This window comes from Tympanuchus pallidicinctus, unplaced genomic scaffold (genome assembly GCF_026119805.1).
Source record: "Tympanuchus pallidicinctus isolate F22 unplaced genomic scaffold, pur_lepc_1.0 scaffold46, whole genome shotgun sequence".
Lineage (NCBI taxonomy): Eukaryota > Metazoa > Chordata > Aves > Galliformes > Phasianidae > Tympanuchus > Tympanuchus pallidicinctus.
In genome coordinates, this window is record NW_026294765.1 from 47,951 (window position 1) to 72,481 (window position 24,531).

The 24,531-nt window shown below is 55.6% G+C and overlaps 4 protein-coding genes across 6 annotated transcripts; 2 read left to right on the forward strand and 2 right to left on the reverse strand.

The window, feature by feature from the left end:
• Nucleotides 1-237: 237 nt before the first annotated feature.
• Nucleotides 238-2,736, reverse strand: LOC128090372 (granzyme G-like). Its single transcript, XM_052702652.1, has 5 exons — nucleotides 2,011-2,736; nucleotides 1,771-1,918; nucleotides 1,156-1,297; nucleotides 816-1,049; nucleotides 238-643 (listed from the first exon to the last, which is right to left on the reverse strand). Exons 1-5 carry the CDS (start codon nucleotides 2,072-2,074, stop codon nucleotides 509-511), a joined length of 723 nt encoding a protein of 240 aa, XP_052558612.1. The 5' UTR covers nucleotides 2,075-2,736; the 3' UTR covers nucleotides 238-508.
• A 1,657-nt stretch (nucleotides 2,737-4,393) lies between these two features.
• Nucleotides 4,394-7,038, reverse strand: LOC128090371 (mast cell protease 1A-like). The gene is given in 7 exon segments (XM_052702650.1): nucleotides 4,394-4,828; nucleotides 5,052-5,303; nucleotides 5,500-5,537; nucleotides 5,540-5,580; nucleotides 5,582-5,632; nucleotides 5,780-5,927; nucleotides 5,998-7,038. Coding segments are annotated over 7 exon segments (735 nt in total). The 5' UTR covers nucleotides 6,068-7,038; the 3' UTR covers nucleotides 4,394-4,693.
• A 1,452-nt stretch (nucleotides 7,039-8,490) lies between these two features.
• S1PR4 (sphingosine-1-phosphate receptor 4) lies at nucleotides 8,491-11,814 on the forward strand. Its single transcript, XM_052702649.1, has 3 exons — nucleotides 8,491-8,841; nucleotides 8,983-9,097; nucleotides 9,774-11,814. The coding sequence occupies exon 3, from the start codon at nucleotides 9,927-9,929 to the stop codon at nucleotides 11,118-11,120; it is 1,194 nt and encodes a 397-aa protein (XP_052558609.1). The 5' UTR covers nucleotides 8,491-8,841; nucleotides 8,983-9,097; nucleotides 9,774-9,926; the 3' UTR covers nucleotides 11,121-11,814.
• A 412-nt stretch (nucleotides 11,815-12,226) lies between these two features.
• On the forward strand, nucleotides 12,227-24,407 carry NCLN (nicalin). Of its 3 annotated transcripts, XM_052702647.1 has the most exons (16): nucleotides 12,228-12,470; nucleotides 14,977-15,167; nucleotides 15,401-15,545; nucleotides 16,170-16,264; nucleotides 16,480-16,560; nucleotides 16,748-16,851; nucleotides 17,291-17,379; nucleotides 17,538-17,677; nucleotides 18,078-18,256; nucleotides 18,453-18,540; nucleotides 18,628-18,666; nucleotides 18,780-18,943; nucleotides 19,542-19,595; nucleotides 19,684-19,762; nucleotides 20,393-20,492; nucleotides 22,407-24,407. In XM_052702647.1, the coding sequence occupies exons 1-15, from the start codon at nucleotides 12,290-12,292 to the stop codon at nucleotides 20,450-20,452; spliced, it is 1,689 nt and encodes a 562-aa protein (XP_052558607.1). In that variant the 5' UTR covers nucleotides 12,228-12,289; the 3' UTR covers nucleotides 20,453-20,492; nucleotides 22,407-24,407. The 3 variants fall into 3 exon arrangements, with proteins under 3 accessions (XP_052558608.1, XP_052558607.1, XP_052558606.1); XM_052702648.1 differs by lacking the exon at nucleotides 22,407-24,407 and having other exon boundaries at nucleotides 12,227-12,470; nucleotides 18,783-18,943; nucleotides 20,393-20,925; XM_052702646.1 differs by lacking the exon at nucleotides 22,407-24,407 and having other exon boundaries at nucleotides 20,393-20,925.
• Nucleotides 24,408-24,531: the final 124 nt, after the last annotated feature.

The following is a 24,531-nucleotide window of genomic DNA, read 5'->3' on the forward strand; positions in this document are numbered from 1 at the left end:
TGCACACTGCGTGCTTTGCAGCTCTGCATGAATGAGCCCCTGCAGCGGGGAGGGCCATCCTGAGCACCTCTGCTGCAGTGCAGGGCGAGGAGAGGACAAGGCACAGGGTGCAGCCTGGGGGGAACCCCCCCCATCCCCGAGCTGCTCAGGGCTGGAGCCAAAGGCTGCCACAGATCCACGTCACAGCAGGGAAAAGAACTTGAAAGCAGATGCTCTTTATTGGTTTTACGTCTTTACTACAACAGAGCTGCAGCAGGAGGGGGAAACGAGGCAGGGAAAGGATGGAGGGTGTCACAAATGGGTGGTGAATGAAAGCAGCCGGGTGTCACACAGCGGGGAGGAGGAGACGCTCGCTGGGTCCTGAGAGCTGCAGCCCCTCCTTTGGGTGTGCAGCCCAAAACGGGGCTCTACACCAGAAGGGGGATCCCAGGGGGGCTTCCCTGGGGAGGACGGAAGCGGCAGCAGGAGAGCATTGGGCACCGCGTGGGTGAGAGCAATCGCTGCGACCTCAGGACTTCATGACGTGGTTGATCCAGGGCAGGTAGGGGCTGATGTCTGTGTAGAAGGACATGGGCTGCCGGTAGGGGTAGGAGTAGATCCCGTAGGCTCTGTTGTTGCACACGAGGGGACACCCAGTATAGCTCTGTAAGAAGGGGAGGAGGGTGGAACAGCAAAGAACTGATACGGGAACGGAGCTTTCAAAGGGCAGAACCCAGTTTGGGAGCAGCACAGCCACTGCTGCGACTCAGAGCATCTCTCCGTGCCCCGCAGAACGCAAGGAGAGCAGCCCCCCCCCGGGGTCCCGTCGCACCAACCTTGTCAGGAACCCCGTTGCTGCTGCTCTTGGCACACAGGACGTGGTCGGCGAGGCCGAGGTAGATGGGGAGGCAGTCCCGCTGTTTGCTGACGGTGACGTTGGCCTCACAGAGGGCAGTGTTGGAGGCTCCGTGCCCCCACCCGGCGACGCTGCACATCAGCCCTCCAGGAAACCTCGTGTTTGGGAAGGAGATGGGCCTCACGCGGTCGTTCACGATGGCTTTGCTTTTCAGCTGGGTGGCAGAAAACACAGAAATGGGTGTTTTGCCTTTGGATGCAGCGTGACCAGGGCTGTTCCCGTCCCACAACCCCCAGCTCCACCACCGCAGCCCATGGCACCTCCAGCAGGAGGATGTCGTGCCCCTCCTCGCGCCTCCTGTACTTGGGGTGGCAGTGGTACTTCTGCACCTGCAGCTCCTGCCAGCTTTCCTCTTCCCTCTGGATGTCGCGGGCTCCGAGGATGACGGTCAGAGGTCTGTGGCTGTGAGATGGAGCACAGGGGTGTCATCAGCTGTGCGATTAGAAGGGATGGCCTGGGGACGCGGATTGGGTTTGGCGGAAGCTGATAGGAGTGTGGATCGTTACTGCAGAGCCTGCCCAGAGCGGATCGCTGGGCTCAGTGTGGGTTATCTGCCTCCGGAGCTTCGGCTGAGCTCATTGGGCCCAGCTGCAGCAGGGGCTGCCCTGGGGGAGCAGGGAACGCCGTGGGGTCGGGGCAGCCCCTTTCCATCGAGCTGTGGGATGCGGGCGCTTTGGTTCTGCTGGTTTTGCCCTCCAGACGGGACCGGAGCTCCAGCCCGCCCCCATCTCCTGCAGCTCAGCCCATACTGCCCCACAACCTCACCCACGGCCTCGTGCCGGCCCCACAACCCCTCTCCCTGCCCGTTCGGCCACGCAGAGCCCTCCCACCCCTACCTGGGAGTCATGGCCTGGGTTGGGTGTCCCAGAACTCACCTGAAGCACTGCGCGGCCGTCATCACCCACCCGGGGGCCACCAGGAAGCCCCCGCAGAACCCACCATCCCTGCCCCGCAGATAAGCCATGTATGGCCTGGATTGAGCCACAGCCCGGCCGTCCTGGTCCAACCGGCTCCAGGAGCGACCTGCAAGGATGAAGGGGTGGATGGGGACGTGGGGATGGGATGGGGATGTGGGGCTCGGACCCCTCAGCCCACCCCACAGCCTCTCTACTCACCAGCCGTGTCCAGAGGCCCCGCCAGCAGCAGGATGGTCAGCAGGAGTCTCTGTGGGTGCTGCATGGCCTCGAGGATGCCCCAGGGGTGAGGCTGTGAGTGGGGTCTCTTCCTGCTCTCAGGAAGGATTTATACCCTGAGACGAGACTCCAGGAAACCACCGAGGTCACACTTCATCTGATTAATCTCATTGCGAAGCGCAAACCTCAGCAATCTGAGGAGGGGAATTCAGGCAGCTTTCGGCAACGGTCCCCCTCCATTTGGGGTGGATTTGGGGTACCTGGAGCCCTCCTGGACCCGGAGGCAGCTTTCTCCCACCGCCTCTGAGCTGGAGGCTGCATGGAGTTTGCCCACCCCGCCACACTGCCCTCCTTTGCAACTCGTGTTGTTGTTGTTTTTGCAACTCTTTGCATCTCTTGATGTTATCACGAGCCTTGCAAAATGAAGATTTCTTCTACATGATGTACCACCTCCAAGAAGGCCAGGAGGGCCTTCCTACTTCTTCTTGGTAGATGCTGTCGGAGCCCGAGGAGCTGCCCCCAAAACACCACATAGGTTATGGCTGGCTGGGGGCAGGGAGCTGCACAGCAACACCACAGCTGGCGCCATGAGGTCCCTGCTCTGCTGTGCGTGGAAAAAGACTCCCTTCTATGTATTCTTTCCAGCTTGGGTGCTCAAACACGGGTCAGGCTTCCTAGCAAGGCCCTCAGTGCCTCGTGGCTGTTGGACGATGCCCACAATAGAATACTTGAAGTTCTGGTTAGCCCTCAAGTGATCAGCAAGTTGGATTTGGTGACCCTTGTACTTCCCTTCCACCTGAATTATTCTGTTCTCCTCTGCTGGGCTCTACTGAACTCAGCTCCACTCAGTTCTGCACTCCTAGGCTTGCCTCTACAGCTCGACAACAGCGGACTTGACTCTACTTGACTGGACTCTACTGGTCTGGACTCCACTGGACTTGACTCCAGATGCGGTTGTTCCCCATTAAACAACGCCTCACTGCCCCTCCACCAACTGGCCTGTGAGCACTCAGAAGGATGCTGCCCAGAGCAGGGCTGCCTTTGGCCCTGCTTTGTGGGGAGGAGGGATGCGGGTTTGGGATGCTGCCCATCCGCTGGCCCTCAGGAGGGGTCATGCCCCAAACTGGCAGTTCCTTCCTTCGGCGATGACGAAATGGGTCTGATGCTGGCTGCTGGGAAATGTGCCTTCCCTCCTGCCCCCAGTGCCCTTCCTGAGAAAAAAGCTGCCATTCTCGTGCAAAGATTGCTGCAGACAGAGCATCGAGGAAAAACCTGACGTGACAAAGGAAAAACCTGACGTGACAAAGTGACAGAGATTTGTTTCATACACTACAGATAAGCAGTTGCAGCAGTTGCAGCCTTTCCACTCGCAGATGCACTGCTTGATAGGAGCTGTTAGCAGAAGCCCAGAGCATGGATCCTTCTTGGTTCCTCCACGGCGCCTTGGTGGCATCACCTCCTCCAGGCGAGGGCAGGGCGAGCGTGGGCACACACAGCCAGGGCTGGACCACAGCGCATTCCAGCCATCCCCTCCCTTGGGCAGATATGGCTGGGTGGAAGCCCAGGAAAGGCTCTGAGGACGGGGCAAGCATCCTGTTCCCTCAAATTGCTCACAGTTTCTGTATGTTCAAGATTTCACGCTGGATTTCCCCTCCACAAACCCTCTCATTCTCTCCTGGAACTTGCACAAACGTCCCGCAGCAAGGAGCGCTGCTCTGCCCCGTCGCCTCTCCTGTCTGTAGTCCCCAGCCCTTGCCCTTGGGAGTTCTCTGAGCTCCCATCCGTGTCCCTACGCAGGACATCGCAGACAGATGGACACTGGAGGGCTGCTGGCATTCTGAAGGCGGTGGATGGGATATGTGCGGCGCTTCCCCTTTCCATCCAGGTCACAGAATCATCAAGGTTGGAGAAGACATCCGAGACCATCCAGTCCGCCCATCAACCCCCCCGCACCATTCCCACTCATAGACTCGTGGAGTCACTAAGGCTGGAAGACAACTCTCAGATCCCCAGAGCAGCCCCAGCCCACCTCCACTGTGCCCACTGCCCATGTCCTAAGTGCCACCTCTCCATGGTTCTTGGACACCTCCAGAGATGGTGACCCCACCGCCCCCCTGGGCAGCCCGTGCCACCGTATCTCCGTTTTTTGGTGAATAAACTGTTCCTCATATCCAACCTGCACCTGCCCTGGAACAACACGGGGCCATCGCCCCTCGTCCTATTGCTGTTACCTGGGAAAAGGGGCTGCTCCTTCTCTGGACTTCAATGTCTTTGTCACTGCCATCCCACCACGGAGAGGAGAAGCATGGCTGACCCAACCCTCCCTTCTTGCCGGGATGAAGGATAAGAAAGAAAAAGGCAGAAATGCTGGGGAACACAGCTCAGAATTTACTGGGGGTGTTTCAGGATCGAGCAGAGCAGGGGCGTCCAAGGGAAAGGGGCTGTGCAGTAGAGCCACTGCATTCCTGTGCCCTATGAGAATTCTGCTGGTGACAACGTGGCACTGAAATGGGCCGGCAGCGGGACAGCCATCAGCCTCGGAGCAAAGGGAGGGAGCCTATGGGCATCCATTGGGACACTTGGGTTCCCAGGGCAGAGGGGGGAATGGAGCCGCCGGTGGGGGCAGGAAGGAACCCGGCAGGTCTCCAGGGCTGACACTGCACCGTTACTTCGTCATGATTTTCTTGATCCAGCGTAGGTAGTTGGCAATGCGAGCGTAGACACCGGGCGGGCTGTCGTAGCCGAAGGAAACAACACCCTGTGCGACTTTATTGCACACCAGCGGCCCTCCGGAATCACCCTGCAGGCAGATGGGATCCGTGGTGGGAGCCTCGTCCTGAGAGGTGGGCTCACCTCCACCCACCAGGAGCGGCTTTGCCATTCAAAGGATCGCCTCTTCCCAGCAGGAGCGGCATCGCCTCCATCCTTTTCCCCAGGGCCAGAGCTGCTCCTGCTGGCCGTGCTGCACGGGCCGCCATCTCTCCTGGAAGCCCCCTCGAAGCCCCCCCCCCCTATGGCCATACCTGGCTGGAGTCCTTCAGCTCGTGGAAGCTGCCAGCACACAGCATGCCGTCGTCGAGGTGTGGGTAGAACAGAACGCATTTCCTGCGGCTGTAGATGGAGACTTTGGTTTCAAAGAGCTTGCCTGTTATCTGGTCCTCATCAATCAGGCCCCATCCTGCTATGGTGCACGAGGTGCCCGTCGGGAGGTAGCTGCTGGTTTTGGGCAGCGCAATCGTGCGGACGTATTTGTTGAGCTTGGCCTTTGCTGTCAGCTGCGAGAGGGGAGGGCTGTGAGCGGAGCGGGAGGAGGAAAGAGGGGAGGGCTGGTGGGACGCACAGCTCTGCCAACACGGCCCTGCCTGGGGGTCCCACCCCACACAAGTGCTGGTTGGCACAGGGAGCTCTGGGTGCGATGCTCTGTTCGGCTCCGCCGCCCCCAGCCCTTCCCTGCCCCCCGGGCTGCCTTGCCTTGAGCAGCATGATGTCGTTGGTCAGGGTGTCGGGTCGTACGCGGGGTGTGGGTGGTATCTGAGGACCCCTCGGACCTCGGCTCTGCTCTGGCTGGAAGATCTCGTGAGCCCCCAGGACGACGGTGATGTTCCTGACCGTGGCATAAAGGGGAGAGGAGAACCAGTCGGGTCTCACCGCCACCTCCCCACCCCTTCTGCAAAAAGGTGGGGAGAGCTGCTCCAAAACAACCCCAGTGATGGGGAGGAAGAGGAGGATGAAGCCGCTGTGCAGTACTCACCCCGACAAGCAGTGCGCGGCCGTCATCACCCAGTCGGAGGCCACCAGGAACCCCCCGCAGGCAGAACGCCCCACCTTCAGGTACCCCATGTAGGGGTGGGAGTGGGGCTCGGCCTCGTGTTCCCCAATGATCTGACCCCGCAGAGCACCTGCAAGACACAGCGGGGTGATCCACGGGATGGAGCACAGAGCAGCAGCCCCGTGCAGCTCTCCTCTTACTGCTGTCAGCCCGCGGGCAGGAGAGCAGCAGCGGCAGGGCCAGCCACAGCGAGCAACGGGGACGACACATCTCCTCTCCTCATTGGGTGCTCAGAGCTCTGAACCACCCTCCTGCTGACCAAGGGCTGTTTTTATAGTTTGGAGCATCTCTACCCTACAGCCAGGAAGCCATGTGCGATGGGCTGATTGCTTTAACTGGGGCCGTGCATCCTGCCTGGCTATCTGCATCTCTGCTGCTCGCGTGCTCAGGGGCTGCAATCAACGGAACAGCAGCGCAGCAGCGCCTCGGGTCAGCAAATCTCTGTGCAGAGGGCACGGACCCCGCGCACAGCACACCTGTGTTCTCCCAGTCCTGTTTGTGGGTGGTTTCCTCCTGCAGCTGAGCCTGCAGTTTGCCTGTGGAGCTGCAGCCTCAGAGCTGCGCCACCCAGCCCTGCGCTGTGAGCGGCTCTCCTTCCTCACTGCTCTTCCCAGCCGTTCATTTTCCCCTCCTGCCAGGCTGTCCCACTTCGCTGCGCTGCTTTTTGCTCCCTGGGGCTTCCATCTGCCAGAGCTTAGGGAGCTGCACTCCATGCAGCTTTGAGGAGTGCTTTGAGGGGTGGGCAGGGGAGCTCCAGGGGTCCCTTTGGTTCTGTGATTGGTTCTGAGAAGCGTCCGCTCTGCTGCGGAGAGATTTCACAGGGCTCATCACTGCAGCCATCTCAGGGCCCTCTGCAGGAAGGGGACGAGGGGGGGTCAGCTGCTGGGGGAGGTCTCTGCCAGCACAGAGATAAGGAGCGGGCAGCGGCCGCTGGGGACATCCTGCCATGCACTCCTGGGCTTAAGGAGCCCTTTGCTCCTTCCCATCCTCGGATGCTTGGGCTCTCAGGCGGCTTTGCCCACCTCACAGCAGTGGTGGCTGAGCTCAGGGCAGTTTCTTTGAGCTTCTCTGGGTTTGTAACTGCAGCTGCTAAGAGAGGAAAAAGCCAACAGGTGGTGATGATGGGGCAACCAGCATTGAGCAGCTTTAACAGCCCCTCCATGCCACGGAGACATCACCCCTCGTCCTGCTATGGGATGCTCAAGTTCCTGGTCCTTCTACGCAGCGTTGAATTCCCAGTCCTGCTATGGATGTTTGCCCACAGACCCCTCTGTGCCTGTGCCCAGGCTGCTTTCTGCCCCAGACCCGCAGGGCCTTGCCCACCAGCCCCATTGCTGCCCCATGAGGGTTCTGCCAGGTGTGCGTGCCCCACATGGAACCTCTGAGCCTGAGCTCCCTGAGTGTGAAAGAAAACCAGAGCGTGGATGAGGCTCCAACCCGACCCCGAGGAGGATTTCTGGGAGGGGAGGCACTTCACACCGCTGTTTGTTTTCCATTTCTGCAGACAATGTTGGATGTTTTTTTCTACAGACAAAACTGAACCAAACTTCTGAAGAAAAAAAGAAAGAAAAAAAAAAAGCTGGGTGGATCTTTTCTTTCTTTTCCCTTCCCTCTTTGCTTTTTAAAGCCATTAATGTGGTCAGAAGGAGACAACAGCGAAACTTTCTCTTTCGTGTTCTTGTTTTTCCTGCAGAGGTTCAGTGAATTCTTTTTTTACGGGGACCCAACTGCATCCCTGATGACCCTCTGAGTGCTGCAGACGTGCCGGTTCCTGGGCTCAGTGCATGGGGAGGTTTTTAGGGCTTTCTGCTCCACCAGAAGGACCCCCGCCTGCTGCAAGACAGCAGCACAAACCCACGGTTCAACCGCCAGCAGCAATCAAGTCATCTCTAAACCAGCACCACTCCACCCTTCCTGGGGCAGCAAAACACCTGCAGGGACGGATGGGTGGAGGTGGCACAGCGGTGGGGCTGGCAGTGCCCACCTGCCCGCCAGAGCCTGCCCCACAGATTGCTTTGTTGGGCTGTGACTGGGGGCTGGATGGGACAGGGGCAGCGGTCTGGGGGGTCTGGGGTTTGTCCCCAGGGTCTGGGTGATGGAGGGGGCAGCTGTGGGGCAGCTTTGAGCAAACTTTAGTCTTCATCTGCAGGAAAGAGATGAGAGATGCTGCAGGACGGGGTGTCCTTCTCCACCCCCCTGAATTTCAGAGAACGTCTGAACTGAAATAGCAGAGAGAGGCATCAAGATAAAGCTGGTGTCTGTGCAGATCGCGATGGGGAGATGGGGCAGAGAACAGGAACTCGGCCTGGAGGAGGGGGGCTGAGTGCCGTGTAGGGAGGACACCAAAGGGCTGTGTTAGTGCTGAGCAGTGGGGACCCACTGGGGTGACCTCAGTGTCCCTGGTCTCATCGGGCTGCGGGGGCAAAGAGCTCAGTGCCATCAGGTGCCTCCTTCCCACAGCTGCTCGGATGCCATTCGCTATTTGAGGAGCTGCTCCAGGCCCTCGCAGGGCGCATCCCTTCAGCCCTTGACCTTCATCTCCGCCTGCTCCATCCTCTGCCTCCCACAGCTGTTTGGCTCAGGCAAAGCCGAGCACTCGGCGGGGTTTGCGGGGCTCCCGCCGCCCCTTTGGGACTGAACTCTTTGCACCAAGGGCTGAGCGCACCACGCTCTGCCTTCCCCCTGCTTAGGGCTCATTCTTCCTGCTGATTTCCACTCCTTGAATCTCAGGGCCACCCGCTGACCTTATCAGCACGAGCTCCGCTAACGGTGAAGCCAAACTGACACCAGCAGCTGAAAGGACCAACGTGGAGCCCGGAGCTCCGCTTCCCACCAGAACCGCTTCTGTTGCGCCCCATTCCCTGCAGGAGGAAACATCCTTGGCATTTTCCATGCGCCCGCGCCGCGGTCCAGGAGAAATCCTCAGATCCCACAGCGGTGTGAGACGGCCCAGCTCTGCCCTAGGGACTTCTCCATGACTCCGGGTCAGCCTGCACTGAGAAAGGGGTTCAGCTGTGATCCTGATGCTCTTTCTTTGCAATGTTTGGGTGGGTCCATCCTGCAGAGATGTAATTGGTGATGTTGTAACTTCCCTTTTTTCTTTTTTTTTTTCTTCACGTTGGTAGGTAGCAGCCTCACTGCTTTCACCCTCCTCATTACCCACTGCACCGGGCCTCCGACGAGCAGCTGGGGAGCAGCGCTGGCTGCCGTGCCTCATCCTGGCAGCACGAGCCATGCCAGGTGAGTCCAAAACTCAACAACTGGGGCTGGGAACGGCGTGGTGCAAGAATGCCCCTTCAGGTGGGTTTTGCAGACGTAGGGAATAGATGAGTGACAGACAGCCCTGCGGTCAGGTTGGGGCTCTTGGCTCCAGGTCCCAGCACAGCCCCTTCAGCTGTGCGCCTCAGAATCCTGCACATGATGGAGGCAGTGGGAAGATGCTGACCTGCCTGCAGCAGGTGTCCGGGTGCAGGGTGCACACAGAGGGCTTGGAGCGTCTGGATCCCTGCAGCGGGGTGCAGCAGAGCCCTGGCTGCAGAGCAGCGGGCGCCTGGATTGGTGCACGGGGGGCTGCGTGTGGAGTTCTGTGGCTGGAGGTCCTCAGGAGGGGGAGAGCACAGAATTCCTCCTGGAGAAGGGTGGATCTGGGCACAGGTGTGCATGGGGCAGTGGGTGGAGGGGAGCTGCTCTGAGGGGTGAATGAATGCCACAGAAGCCCAGCAGTCGCTGGGGCACTCATGCCAGCACTCAAACCAACAGATCCCACCCCACGATTTCTCCTTATTGAGAAATGACGACAGCTGCCAGAAACCATGCCAGTCTTCTAGCTCACAACAGGAAACTTAATAAACAGGAAGACCCTGCTCGAGCGTGGCCTTACAAAACACCTCACCCGCCTCTCCCCTTGTTTTTGCAGCACTCTGGGGCTGGCAGATGGGGCTCTGACCCCCGTCTCTGCCCTGGACTCAGCACTGCCTCCAGCCCTCAGAGGCTCGGCTCTGCTCCAAACCTCACCTGAGCCCTCGGTGATCAGAATTCGGACGGCCCAGAATTTGGAGGGCTGAGCTGGATGCTGAATCGTTCCTTCTCCCTTTCTGCTCAATATCCCGAGCTCAGAATGGACCTCCTTGACAGGAAGGGCTCCTGCTTGCAGCTGGCCGCCATGCGGAACGTGAACATCATCCTGCAGCACTACAACTTCTCCGGCAAGCTGACCAACCGGCCTTCCCAGGATGAGGGCATGGGCCTCATCCGCACCATCTTCGTCATCGTCAGCTGTGCCATCATCCTGGAGAACCTGCTGGTGCTGCTGGCTGTGTTGCGCTGCCTGCGGGCACGCCGCTGGGTCTACTCCTGCATCGCCAGCATCACCGTCAGCGACCTGCTGGCCGGCATCGCCTACCTCTCCAACCTCTGCCTCTCAGGCAAGAAGACCTTCCAGCTGTCCCCTCAGCTCTGGTTCCTGCGGGAGGGCATCCTCTTCATCGCTCTGGCTGCCTCCACCTTCAGCTTGCTGGTGACGGCCATCGAGAGGTACAGCGCCATGGTGCGGCCGATCGCTGAGAACGAGGCCAGCAAGACGCTGCGCCTGCGCGGCCTCATCGTGTTCTGCTGGCTGCTGGCCTTCGTCATCGGGCTGCTCCCGCTGCTGGGATGGAACTGCCTCTGTGATTTCAGCACCTGCTCCACTCTCCTGCCCCTCTACTCCAAGAACTACATCCTCTTCTCTGTGGTCATGTTCAGCATCATCCTGCTGGGCATTATCGGCCTCTACATCTCCATCTTCCAGCTGGTCCAGGCCAGCTCGAGGCAAACCACCTCTCGGCACAGCCGCAAGCGCTCGCTCCGTCTGCTCAAGACGGTGCTGATGATCCTGGGCACCTTCATCATCTGCTGGAGCCCCCTCTTCGCCCTGATGCTGTTCGATGTGTTCTGTGAGACGCACAGCTGCATGCAGCTGCACAGCCTGGACTGGACCTTGGCTATGGCCATGCTCAACTCGGGCATAAACCCCATCATTTACTCACTGCGGAGCGTGGAGGTGCGCCGCGCTGTGTGCAGCCTGCTGTGCTGCTGCTGCATAAGGATCGGGCTCTGCAAGCCTGGGAACTGCCCGGTCATCACCGACATCAACTCGGGTTCATCCACTGAGAGCTCCCTGCGCTACCGGGAGAGCTTCCGCAGCCCCATAGCCCCGATGCCACGGCCCAGAGCACCTCTCTCCAGCAACTCCAGCATGATGAGCAATCTGCCCAGTCTCTGAGAGGCCAAAAGTGGCCCAGAGATCCCACTGGGACCTCAGAGTGCTGGGTGCAGCTGTCAGAACTGTGTCAGATGCTGTCCCACCCCCGCTGCTGACTGTGGCCAGGCTTTGAGCAGGAGATGGCATAGAAACGTGCTCCTGGAGGGCAGTGAGGGATACAGGCACAGGCTGGGACAGACGCTCTGCTCGATGGATGCTGTGCTGGGGTAGGACTGGGTGCTGCTCCATGTCTGCACATATACAGCCACTGTACCTGCTCTGGCGAGGGCATTTAGCCCCATGGTGCCCCATGGCACAGAGATGGCACTCCCCACTTGGACTTGTACGGGATATCAGCAGCAGAGAACTGAGGGTTGCAGGAAATTGGACCACCGCAGCCACGTCTGCACCCACTGCTGCCCAAGGCTCGGCGCCGCAGCCCCGGCCTGCGGGACAAAGCAGCAGGAGGGCTGCCGAGGTGCTGCAAGACCCCGGGCAGGAGCGGGGCGCTGAGATACACAGACACGGGAAAGGCGGCTCCAGGGGCGGGCAGAGCGCTGTGCTGTGTGAGCTGCGCAGGGCAATGCTCCTGGGAAGGGGCGTTCTGCAGAGCGGTGTTATGAAGGAGAACAGCATCCAATCACCCTCCATCGCCGTGCGGGAAGCCAAGGCCAGCCAGGCCCTGCGGAGAAGCTTAAAACCTTACAATAAAATCATCGGGCAGGAAGCCCGCCTTTGGTGCGCTTTTATTCCGTCTCGGGCGCGAGGCAGCTCGGATCCCGCAGGAGGAGGTGCAGTGCCGCCCCCTGCGGCAGCCGCTAGGGCACGGAGCCGGAGATGGGCCCGCACGGTGCCCGCGATCCCCGCAGGGCCAGAGGGACCCGGTGCCTGCTCCCCTACCGGAAGTGCCCGCTCCCAGTAGTCGCTCCACTACCGGAAGTGCCTGATCCCAGTGCCCGTTCCACTACCGGAAGTGTCCGATGCACTACCGGAAATGGTTCTGCCCCCTGCAGGCAGGCCGCAAGCTGCTGCGACTACGGCTCCCAGCATCCTTTGCGCCCGGGCCGGAACTACAATTCCCAGCAGGTCCCGGGGGGCGGTGTGTGATTACATCACGCGCCTCGCGTCACGTCGCGCCGTGCCGTGCGTGCCGGTGGTGCAGGCCGCAGCGGCGGGTCGGGGCCGCGGCGATGCTGGAGGAGGCGGGCGAGGTGTTGGAGTCGGTGCTGAAGGCCTCGTGCCTGCCGCTCAGCTTCCTGCTCTTCGTCCCCGCCGTGCTGCTGCTCCTGGGTCCGCCGCCCGCCGCTGAGGCCGCCCACGAGTTCACGGTGTACCGCATGCAGCAGTACGAGCTGGGCGGGCAGCCCTACGGTGAGAGACGGCAGCGGGGCTCGGGCGGGCACCGGCGGGGGGAAATTCGGCCCCGCGGTGGGGCACGGAGAGGCCGTGGGGAGCACCGGGCGCAGTGGTGCCGGGAGGGCAGCCGGGGCCCGCCGGGCTGAGCGGAGCTGCTCGGCCCCGGTGTGAGCAGGGGATGCGGGGAGCGCCGCGCCGTGACCTCCGGGCGGCCGCGGAGCCGTGTGGGCTGAGCGCTGCTGCGCGGCACAGAGCCCGGCTGCAGCCATCTTGCGTGTCGGCCGGGAGCTCCGTTGTGTCCCGCTGCCCTTGGCCGCTCTGCTCGCAGGTGATCCGTCACTGTTCGGTTCACAGAATCGCAGAATGGCCGGGGTTGGAAGGGACCCCAAGGGTCGTGAATCTCCAACCCCCTGCAGGGCCACCAACCTCCCCATTTCACAGCAGCCCAGGCTGCCCAGGGCCCCATCCAACCCGGCCTTGAACACCTCCAGGGATGGACGGGGCATCACAGCCTCTCTGGGCAGCTGTTCAGCCCCTCCCCGCTCTCACAGCACAGAACTTCCCCTGACATCCAACCTCCACCTGCCCTCCCTCAATTCAAACCATTTCCCCTCATCCTGCTGCCATCTCCCCTTGCACAGAGTTGATTCCCCTCCTGTTTGCAGGCTCCCTTCAGGCACTGCAGGCTGCACTGAGGTCACCCCCAGCCTTCTTTTCTCCATGCTGAACAAGCCCAGCTCCCTCAGCCTGTCTTTGCAGGAGGTGCTGCAGCCCCTGATCATCTTTGTGGCTCTCCTCTGAACCTCTCCAACAGCTCCCTGTCTTTCTTGTACTTTCTTGTACACTCCTCAATTCACAAAATCACAGAATGGCCCGGGTTGGAATGGACCTCAAGGATCACAAATCTCCAACCCCCCGCCACAGGCAGGGCCATCAACCTCCACATTCAGTGCCAGCCCAGGCTGCCCAGGGCCCCATCCAGCCTGGCCTTGTGAGAGGCCTCCTTTTATAGCTCTTCCTTGCCTTACCGATGGCCTCCAGTTCCTGTGCTCAGCTCCAGGCAGGCTGCAGATTGTGCAACAGCTCTCCTCGGGGCAGAAACACAACCTGTGAATTGCTGGAGTGCTGTAACCTTCAGCCCCCACTTCCTCCTACTCCCTAACAGAGTCAATGTCATCTGAGTTTTCTGCAGTCATTTATCCCACAGCAGGATGTGTTCTGCCTGTGAGCAGCTCTGCCCTGCTGGCTTTCTGTGCTCTGAGTTTCAGGCTTTGTTAACAGCTGGAATTACAGGCTTGCGTCTTTTCTGTGCTGTCATAGAGATCGTCTGTGAATCTCTCTGGGCTCCGTAGGGTTAAGTGGTGCAAGTTCTGAAAGGGCAGCTGTCCCTGTGCACTTTGCGGATATGGCAGATGCTGCTGGTGGTTTCTGAGCACCTGAAGTTATTACTGGGCTCCTTCATCTCTGAGTGTGCCCACATTTTGAAACTGCTTTTGAGGACATCCCTGAATCACACTGCTGTGTTTGGACATCGTGGTTTGGGGGTGCTGGAGTGGTTATCCTCATTGAGGGGCAGGGATGGTGATAGGAGAAGGGAATGCCTTTAAACTGAGGCAGGGGAGGTTTAGGTTGGATACGAGGAGGAAGTTTTTCCCCCAGAGGTGGTGAGGCACTGGCACAGGTTGCCCAAGGAGGCTGTGGATGCCCCATCCCTGCAGGCATTCGAGGCCAGGCTGGATGTGGCTCTGGGCAGCCTGGGCTGCTGGTTGGCGACCTGCACACAGCAGGGGTTGGAACTGATGGGCAATTATGGGCCTTTGCAACCCAGGCCGTTCTAGGATTCTCTGATTCGTAACTCTGTTCGTCAGTTGTGCAGCACAGGAGCTCTGCACAAAGGCTTTAGTGTGGCTGACCTCCGTGTCTGGGAGCACAGCCCTCCCTGGTGCTATGCAGGAGAAGTGCAAGCCTTTTTTGTTTTTTGGCTTAGGCGCTGACCTTTGATGAGATCAATCTAGTGTTAGAGTTACATTAAGCTTTAAACTTAACCTTTAGCAGCTGTCCATTCTGGCATAGGCTGAGATGCTTTCTGGCGCACCCTGCTCCTCCCTTTGCTGCTTGTGGTTGACCATGATGAAGTTTTCATGGCAGGAGCCAGGGTTATGGAAGAATAAAGTGGGTTTGGAGCATTATAAATTGTGGGGTAGTTCTGAACATCTCTGATGTCACAAGGTATCCTTCTAGTCCTCTGTTCCTCAGTGCTGGAGCTGTTGGCAAGCCTCTGATTGCTGTTCTATCAAGGGCTGTACTTCTGCGTGGAGGATTTGATAAACTGAAGCGGAGAGCTTGTAACTTTCTTAGTTGCAGAAGCATCGCAGTGGGTGGACGAGCAAGAACAGACACAGCTAGACATGGCTCTGAAGTTCATCGGACTGTGACCAAGACTGTTTGGAGAAGGAGCTGAGCTCTAGCAAAGGGGGAATGGTGAAACTGCTTATTAACCCTCTCCCCCCTGTCCCTGCAGGCACCAGGAGCGCAGTGCTCAACACAGAAGCCCGCACTGTAGAAGCGGACGTCCTGAGCCGCCGCTGCGTCATGATGCGGCTGCTGGACTTCTCCTACGAGCAGTACCAGAAGGCTCTCCGCCAGTCAGCCGGTGCTGTGGTGATCATCCTGCCTCGGTCCATCTCTTCTGTCCCACAGGATGTTGTGAAGGTGAAAAGAAAACAAAGAACCCACCTCATTTCCTTTCTCTTCTGATGGGAGATGTACCTGAGAGGGATGAGGCTTGCGTTGCTGCAGGGCTGGAAGCACCTGCTGTAACACACTGCGAATCGCATTCACTTTTGGAAATTTGTCTTTCCCTCTCTGGTTTGTTTTCCCTTTCTTTTTCCTGTCCTCTTGCATGTTGAGCCTTTGCTAAGTTTGTGTCTCACTTAAATCCTCAGCAATTCATGGAGATAGAGCCAGAAATGCTCGCTATGGAAACCATTGTGCCAGTCTACTTTGCAGTGGAAGATGATGAGCTGCTGTCCATCTATGAACAGACACGGGCTGCTTCTGCATCTCAGGGCTCTGCCTCGGCTGCAGAGGGTGAGTTCTATGAGGGGGAGAAGGTGTAGAGAAAGACAGTCCTGATCCCAGCTCTGCGACTGCTCCGCTGCGCTGCGTGCGGCTCAGACCAGCGTTCTGTTGCCTTCCTTTTCATTCTGCCTTTCCTAAAGTTCTTGGAGATCTTGAACTCTCTTTGAGATCTGTGTTTAAGATAAAAACGCAAGTGAGAATAATAATTATTTACTGTATTTGCACGAGAGTGAGTTCCCAGCTTTATGCTGTTGCTAAAAAGATAGAAGGCAAGATTTATGTCACAACAGCATTGATGGTGTCAAGGGGCTGCAGTATGTTGAGAGAAGCTGAAGCTTTCTGTCTGAGCTCAGGTCAGCTCCGTGCTTCCATGTTCTCCGTTGTAACATTGCTGGCTTAGTGAGCTGCTGAACACGCTGAGCTTTAGATCTTCAGGGTCTTTTTTGTTTTAGCCAGTTTGAAATATGGGATTTCAGAACAGAATGGAAAAGCGCGGTCACCTGGATCCCAAGTCAGCACATAAACATAAGTGACAGCTGGGAGGGCAGAGTGGTTTGAAACTCGTGTCTCCAGTCAGCAAGGGGAATGGAGGGGTGAAACTGGCCCAGGTGTGGTGATCTCTCTTTGTTGTAGTTCTGCTTCACACCGCGACGGCCAATGGCTTCCAGATGGTGACCAGCGGGGCGCAGAGCAAAGCAATCCACGACTGGCTCATTCCCAGCGTGGAGGTGAGTTCCAGGCAGATTCTAGGTGGTGATGTTGATGGGATGCCTCCTCTGCGGGGATCTCATCAGCCATTTGCAGTAATGGGGGAAGTCGGGTCAGAATCCGAATTCCTCAGAATTGAGAGCACTTGGAGGCTGGTAGGTTTGTAGAAGTCGCGCTGTCTTTGTCCTGGCACACAGGGAGGGTTGCTGAGTGACATTTGTTTCCTTCTCTCCAGGGGAGGCTGACAGGGCTGGGTGGAGAAGACCTGCCCACTGTCGTGATAGTTGCCCACTACGATTCTTTTGGAGTGGCTCCAGTGAGTATTCTTTTTTTTTCCTGAACCCATCTGTACCTTTTTTCCTTTTGGCCTATGACCCCGTGTTTTCTTTTGCTCTCAAAGATCACAGTCAGTTCTAAGTGGAGCACAGAGATGTGTTTCCCTTGAAGGCTGTTCTGGAGCACAGGCATCACTGCTGTCGCTCTCTGTCCCGTTTGTCCTGCAGTGGCTGTCCCACGGCGCCGATTCCAATGGCAGCGGTGTCTCAGTGTTACTGGAACTAGCCAGGCTGTTTTCTCGGCTCTACACCTACAGACGTACCCATGCTGGGTAAGAAACTGCTCCGTCTTGGGTTGAATGTAGCTAAGATCAGGTAGGAAGGGCTTTTGCTCCAGACCTGTAGGATGTTAGAGTGTGCAAGCTGACTTTTAATTGCTTCCCCCTTGTGCTCCTTCTGAGTACAGCAGCTGTTAAGGGCCAAACTCCTTCCTTTGGTTTCATGGTGTAGATCTGCTCAACTGCAGGGACAAGTGGATGGAATTACTTAGAAACTGGATTCCATCCTCGAGCACTGGGAGCTCCTCTACCCCCATCTTGCCACTGCCTTCCTTTGTGGCACATAGGAAGCACTTGTTGACAAACAGTTTGTATCAGGTGCTAAGCGATGTGGTTTCAGCTCACATCTGAGCACAGTTGTTCTGGAATACAGTCAATTAACCATGGAGTGTAGTGTGCTAATTAATACCTCTCTGTTTTCTTTGATGGGCAGGTATAACTTACTATTCTTTGCATCTGGAGGTGGCAAGTTTAATTATCAAGGAACCAAGAGGTGGCTGGAGGACAATTTGGACCACACTGGTGAGCTAAGGGCTATCACTCCAGCATGTCCTCTGGCAAGGATTCTGTTTGTGTCACTGCTAAGTCTGTTGTGTTATCTCCTTGTGTAGGCCTTTTTCTGGGGGGGTGGAAGTCCAGCACAAAGCACAGCATTAAAGGTTTGGGTTTTTCTCTTGCAGATTCCAGCCTGTTGCAGGACAACGTGGCGTTTGTTCTCTGCCTTGACACTCTGGGCCAAGGCAACAGCCTTCATCTTCATGTCTCAAAGCCTCCCAAGGAGGGGACCTTGCAGCACGCGTTTCTGAGAGAGCTGGAGATGGTAATGAAAATGGTTGGGTGGATGGGAACTTGGGGCTTAAGCTCAGGGAGCTGCAGAAGAAGGGGATGAAGACATGAAGAAAGGGTTTATCACTGAAATATTTTGTGTGTTGTTTCTGGTCGCTTGATTTGGAGTGCAGACATCCTCACACCGCAGTCCTGAGCAAAGCACGCTCGATCTGCTGAGTTTCCCGCAGTGCTTTGTTAGGACCTGTTGCTCGTAAAAAAGACCCGTGTGATTTCTGTGGTGGCACTAAAAGAGCATTTTGACAGCGTCTTACAGGCAGGAGCGCATTTACTACCTGCAGTATAAAAATACTGGCTCTGGCTGGGCTGAGCTGTGTGAGATGGGATGGCGCGGTGGAAGCGCGGCGCCCCAAATGGTTTTGCTTTTCCCTCAGGTTGTTGCCAGCCAGTTCCCAGAGGTGAAGTTTTCCATGGTGCACAAGAAGATAAACCTGGCTGAAGACATGCTGGCATGGGAGCACGAACGCTTTGCGATCCGACGCTTGCCAGCTTTCACCATCTCCCATCTGGAGAGCCATCGGGACAGCCTGCGCAACAGCATCATGGACAGGAGGTGGGAGCTGTGGGTGAGACCAGCCCTCGAGCACAGGCCGGCCTCAGGGCTGCGAGCGTTGTGCTGGCAGCCGTGGGATGGGGAAGAAAATGTGGGCAGTTGGGCTCTGGGTGAAGTGCCCTGCTGGACGCAGGGAGAAGCTGGGCTCTGGCAGAGCCGATCCATGACGAGCGAATGATCCTCCGTCTTGCTTTAGGTCACAAGTGGACACGAAGGCACTGACCAGGAATACCAGGATCATTGCTGAGGCTTTGACGAGGGTCATCTACAACCTAACAGAGAAGGTAAGAGCTGCCCATCCTGCGCTGCTCGCCAGCCTTTCCTGCTCACCCGAGCTTGCTCCTGGCAGCAGCCTGTCTTTTCCCTTGCAGGGAGCACCTGCAGATCTGCAGATCTTCACGGATCAGATGGTAAGCACAGCGTGTTTTTGTAACCAGAGGAGGGGAAGGGATTGGGAGCCTGGGAGAGTTCTGATTTCAGTGTGTGTAGCTGACTCTGTTTCTCTGGTGGTGTTTTCCCACAGCAGATCCAGGAGGAGCAGCTAGAATCAGTGATGGACTGGCTGAGCAGTCAGCCCAGGGCTGCTCAGCTGATTGACAAAGACAGCACCTTTCTCAGCACCTTAGAATATTACATGGGTCGCTACCTGAAAGATGTCAAACAGCATCATGTGAAGGCAGACAAACGGTAAGGAGAGAGGTGAAAAAACCAGCCAGGGCGTGCAGGCTGCCTTCTCCCTCTGCTCAGTCTTGACTCTGAGCTGGAACCTTTGCGGGTTCTTGATGGGTGGCTGGAAGTGACAGCTCTTTTTCTGTCCTCACGTCGGTTTTGGCTCATGCTGCGTTCTCCCAGAGATAACTCTTAATCATTTACAGAGCAAAAAGCCTCAGCAATTTGCTCCACCTCAAGAGCTTGTTTATCCCCCGCTTTGATTCCACCCTTCCCTCTCTGAATGCTGCTTCTCTCAGCAAAAAACCCCCCTAGAAAACTTCCATTTAATTGCCAAGAGGCAGCTTTCCTTCCTGTCTGGCCTGCTTAGCTTAGAAGCAGCTTCGTGAGTCCAGCAGGGCGTTGTCTGCGTGCCTTGTGGCTGAACGTTGTGTTCAGAATTGCACCATTGGGCTCCTACCTATAGAAAGGCTTGACAACTGGAATAAGTTCAGAACAGTCACCTGAGGTGGTCGCACTGCCTGGCAGGATTGACTTCTTGGGAGGAGAGATTTGGGCTGCTCTGACTGCACTGTCCAGAAATTCAGTCATCCTGAAGAATTTCTGCTTTCCACAGGGATCCGGAGTTTGTCTTCTATGACCAGCTGAAGCAGGTGATGAATGCATACAGGTACGGCCCTCAGGTGTGCTCAGCTGCTGCCTGTCTCTGTAGCAGTGCCAGATGTCGCAGTTCCACAACTTCTTTTTTCTTGTTGCAGGGTCAAGCCAGCAATCTTTGACCTGCTCCTGGCCGTCTGTATAGCAGCCTACCTTGGTGTTGCCTACATTGCAGTGCAGGTAGGAGAAAAGCAGGAAACAAACTTCTTATTTTCCTCGTAAATCACATTAGCTGCAAGAAGTGGTGCTTATGCAGCCCCAGTGCCAAATTTGGGAGAATAATGCCATCCCACTCTGAGACAAGTAATCCAGAACGGCTGGCTCTTCTGCTGTTGATGTTTCAGGCTGTGCTAAGGACAATCCCTTCCCACTCCTGCTGTTTTCTTTCCCAGTGCAAAACTACTTGGTGTTTGTTTGCTGTCACGAATTATTTGATCTTGTTCTGTCCGTCGGACATCTCAGTAGCTTTACTGGCTCAGAATGCAGTTAAAGACTTCAGTGAGCCTCTAAGGCATTTGAAGCAGCGAACATCTTTACCAAGCGTTTGCATCTTCACAGTAGCAGTGATGCAGGTCTGCACAGAATTTCTGTAAGCTGCTGTTTTCTGTGCAGCCCCAGTTAACTGGCACCACTGGATCCTAATTGACCGAATCCCACGCAGTCCTGAGGCTGTTGGTGATCCGGGCAAGGTGCTGCATTTGTACGTTAGTGCTGTTTTAAGCCTTTGAGTAAATTTTCTCCTTGTGTAGGGCAGTTTTTTTAGTAGAACTTGCAAGCACTTACAGGTACTCGTTTTTCTTCTGCTTCCAGAACTTCGGTCTCCTTTACAGGATGATACAGAGATTATCCCATAAAACCAAGCAGCAGTGAAGCGACAGGTCGTCCTGTGTACAGCAGCACTGAGCCATCGGTGAGCCCAGGAACCTCCTGCCTTCCGTTGAATCCTGCTGCTTCTCTTCCTCTCTCTCCTCTTTGCTATCCTAGAGAGGAGAGGAAGGCAGAAAGACAACAAAATTTCAACTCCTATGCACCTTTTTAGGCGCTTCCCTTCCCCTCACTTGCACCAGGTTTGTTTTCCTTTGCTTTTTTTTTTCGCGAGGGAAAAGCTCAGAGACTTCGTAGCTCCTGCAAGTTGTTTAAACACTGAACAGCTGACGCTGAGCAGCTTCTGTGAGTGTAAACCCGAGTCCTGCACCTTCGTGGGCATTTGTGCCATACAGCCAACTCGGAAGCTGAAACTACAGAGCAGATGTTTAATCTCTGCCCAGCAAACCAAGGACTCAGAGCACTTGCTTCGAAGAAAATGTGCACACGCAAATTAAAGAGAGTACTGTTAGCATGTTTTCTGATGGTACCTCTTCTTAAGTTTACTGCCTGGCTTTAGGGAGGTGTGCTGAGCAAGCAGTGTGTCTAGCAAGCATCTTTATGCAATTTGTTCAGACAGTGCAATAACTCATTCCCTTTTCTTGGAGGTACACTGTAAACAGTCTTGACTGTTATGGAGGGGATGAAGAAAGCTTGTTAAAACGGGTTCCTGCAGGAGGGTTCTTACCGGGACGCGCCGTCCTGCCCCTGTTGGAGGATGCGTTCTGCTTTGTACTTGATTTCTCTTCAAGTTTGTCCTTGCACAGATTGCTGCTGCCACTACGTGCTAAACTCTTGCTTGGTTTTTAAAGGCATCCTGCAGTCTCAAACGTTGCAGGATCACGTTCTGGGCTGTTTCGTGTATTTAGGCATTAATGGCAAGAACAGCCCTGCTCCTGCTGAGCTCTGGCCGATCTTCGTTCCTCAGTTTGCGCTTTCAGATGGGTTCTGGATTTTGGGGCTGTATTTGTGTCCATGTGCATCTCAGGGTCTCATTTTATGTTTTTCAGCTCTGTTATTTCTGAAAACGCCGTTCTCGACCTGCATGTGTAACGAAATTCCCCAGGTGCTCCCTGCTGCCTCCCTTCGCACTCCACCCCCAGTGCGTAAGAAGGGAGGCGAGACTCTTGGCCATTAAAAAACAAGCCAAGAAACAACAAAAAAACCCCACAATCTGTGTTATGATTGTTGTTTTAAACACGGCTGATTGGAGAATTGTAACTATGAGAGTGCATCTCGGAGCTCCCTGTTATCCTTAGCAATCCTCCCTTTTAGCTCTCTCCGCCTGGAAGTGTTGCAGCCATTGCTCTGGCATTGCCATCATCTGAAGTTTAAGCCTTTCTTGCATGCCACCACCACAGAGGAGGACGTTTCCTATTTCTGGAGAGCTGGCTGCTTTTTCAGGGCAGTGCTGTGCTCTCTTTACCCCCGGGTTCTGAATATATGACGATTTTTGACCACAAGCCCTATAGGCTAGTTGTAGTTCTAGAGGGGAAAGGGATTGAATTCTGCTGTCCTGCCACTCAAAAATGTCTTTCTGAGTCCATCCTTTATTTTTTGTGCTGTATACATTGAGGTATTTTCTCAGGCAACGATGACTGCATTAAAAAAAAAACCAAAACCAAACAAACTAGAAAACCCCTACTTTAAATAAAAGCAGCACTTGTTACAGAGGATGAAAAGCTCTTACGGGTTTGAACGATGGTGTCCTTTTTGTTTTGTATGCAAGGAATTCAGCTTTGCCTCCTTATCTGCATCTCAGCTGCTCTACGCTCACTCCTTAGAAAAGGTTTTTTGATGGCCGCTGTCTGCGTCCTTTGGATGGGGACCAACGCACGTATTTCCATCCATCTCGGTTGTTTTTGCTGGTTCTCCCCCCTTGGCTTTGCCCCATAATGCGTGCTTTCTGCTATATTGAACGTGTAGCAATTTGTTCTTTAAAGGTTCTTTTCTTTTCCAGGAGAGCATGCTATGTCTGTGGCTCCTTGTCATATCAGCAGGTGGCATGGCACCGAGCGCTCCTGAAATATCATCCCTACGGGAAAACTTGCCTTTTCTTTTTCTTTTTTTTTCTCGGAGTTCCTGTTTGAAATATGTCTCTCTGTATGCACGAAGTGTTTGTGACAGGCCTCTGCCAAATGAATGTATAATGACTTCAGAAATTGGTTGCTGGAAGATGGGCTGTGGTTGTTTTCCACTGCACTTGGATATCGCACATACTGCGTGCTGGGAGGGTGCGCAGCTGGGCTGGGAGATGCAGGAGGTGCACAGAACAGCACCTGAGTGCCTGGAGGCAGCACCAGAGCTCTCCAGCTGCAGCCCAGCCTTTATGTCTGTTACCCACGGACGGGGCACGTTTCACTCCATGTTACTTAAGCAGGCTTAATGGAACCGCAGTACAAAATAGGAAAGTCAGAATTACCAGCAATCGTCCTTCAGCTTCACTTGGGGAACATAAAAATTGGCAAGAGAGAGAAGGACAGGCCCAAAGCGTTCCTCTGTGCGTTGGAGACTCTCAGCTTCCGCTTTTCCAGCTCTGTCCTGGTCGAGGTTATAGCGTTAAAGCAAACACTTCAGTTCCTCGTGGTCTCAACTATAAAGTAATGCTCCTGACGCAGTGCCAGAAGGAGCTGGCTGAAAACAAGATGAGTAAAGATGAAGGAGGAAAGTTCACACGTCCCCAGGGGCAGTTGGGAATAGTGCACTGTTCTGTGCTTGACCATCACTTGTCCCAGCATCTAATTGGTCCATCTAGCTGCCTGCCATAGAAAGTCGTTTTTACTACAGATAAGGGTTTATGCTTCTGATCAAAGTTTGCTTGTAGCGAAGCCCTATATAGTTAAATTCCAACTTGCAGCTGGAACAGCGACCATCCTGGGAGTGAGCTTAGTGCCAGCGTTGCCACGTTTCCTGGGGGGAGATGACAGGGCAGCATGGAAATGTCCCCTCCTGTTCTGCCACGTTTTGAAGTGACAAGTGAATGGGTGCTGATTCATACTGCAGCACATCTGATGAATCTCACTGCCCGCGTGACACACAGCAGCAGCAACCCGACGGCTGTTGTGCTAAAATAAAGGTTCTCCACAACGTTGCAGAAGAGCTCTTGTAGCAGATTCTCGTGCTCTTGTTTTGTCCTGGCCTTTAATTGGGAGTTTGCCTGGCCTGGAAGGAAGGAGCATGACGAGCACATGCCCATGTATGTGCAAGAAGCCAGCAGTTACGCTTGTAGCCAAAAAAGCAGAACTTTGCCTGTTGTCCTGGTGCTGTCAGAGATCACAACGTGCAGATATCTGTGTTTCCAACACTGATTGGACTCTTTCTGTCCATTCCCCACCCCGGGCACTGGGGGTTACATGGGATTAGTTCAGGCTTTGTAACTTGTCTCCCAAATAAGAGAGGTTTACCCTTGTGAAATAAGCACTACCATGCAGTATGACCAGCTGGAAGGAGTGACTGCGATCTGTTTCATCCTCTGAGGCCCCACAGAGCCCCAAACTGCTGCGGGCGTCGGGTTTGGGTTTGGCTTTGTTTTAAACCATGCTCATAACACACAAATCAACGTAAAGAGCTTCCCAGCACCTCGGGGTCAAGCTGGATTTGGTGTTCAGAGCCATTCAGCCCTGAGTGAACGATGTGAAGGGAGGAGGTTTGGCCTCGGTGTGCTGTGGGCTCATCTCTGGTTTGCTCCGTTCCCATTTGTAGCCATTGAACAATGTGATGTGGAACAGCTCGGGAGGACGAGTTGGTTTATCTGGTGTGGTTAACACAGCTGTTCGTATCCTAAGGAACAAATGTACGTCGAGTGAATATTGAGCAGCTGGCAGCAAAGACAATGCAGTCGATGAACGTGCTATATTTTTTTTGTTGTTTTCCCTGCTGATGTGACAGTATTTAATATTTTAACGTTTTCCATTTCCATGTTTGTTTGTCCCTTTGGAAAAATAAACTACGAGTGAGAAGGTTTGGTGGCGCGTTCATTGGGGAAGCGTTTACTGTGGAAGCTGAGATATCCCCCTTACATGGGGAGAAGTGCTCAGGACGGGCTCCATTCCTTCTGTAGAATGAAAAGTGAAGTAGTTGGATAG

What these genes read in the sequence shown, in the direction of transcription:
- LOC128090372 (XM_052702652.1), bottom strand. Translation starts at nt 2,074, where the DNA reads ATGCAGCACCCACAGAGACTCCTGCTGACCATCCTGCTGCTGGCGGGG. An exon ending in GGGGCCTCTGGACACGGCTG is followed by an intron (nt 1,919 to 2,010) that starts GTGAGTAGAGAG and finishes TCATCCTTGCAG; the next exon opens with GTCGCTCCTGGAGCCGGTTG. An exon ending in ACGGCCGCGCAGTGCTTCAG is followed by an intron (nt 1,298 to 1,770) that starts GTGAGTTCTGGG and finishes TCCATCTCACAG; the next exon opens with CCACAGACCTCTGACCGTCA.
- S1PR4 (XM_052702649.1), top strand. Translation starts at nt 9,927, where the DNA reads ATGCTGAATCGTTCCTTCTCCCTTTCTGCTCAATATCCCGAGCTCAGA.
- NCLN (XM_052702647.1), top strand. Translation starts at nt 12,290, where the DNA reads ATGCTGGAGGAGGCGGGCGAGGTGTTGGAGTCGGTGCTGAAGGCCTCG. An exon ending in GGACAATTTGGACCACACTG is followed by an intron (nt 17,380 to 17,537) that starts GTGAGCTAAGGG and finishes TTTCTCTTGCAG; the next exon opens with ATTCCAGCCTGTTGCAGGAC. An exon ending in CAGGTGATGAATGCATACAG is followed by an intron (nt 19,596 to 19,683) that starts GTACGGCCCTCA and finishes TTCTTGTTGCAG; the next exon opens with GGTCAAGCCAGCAATCTTTG.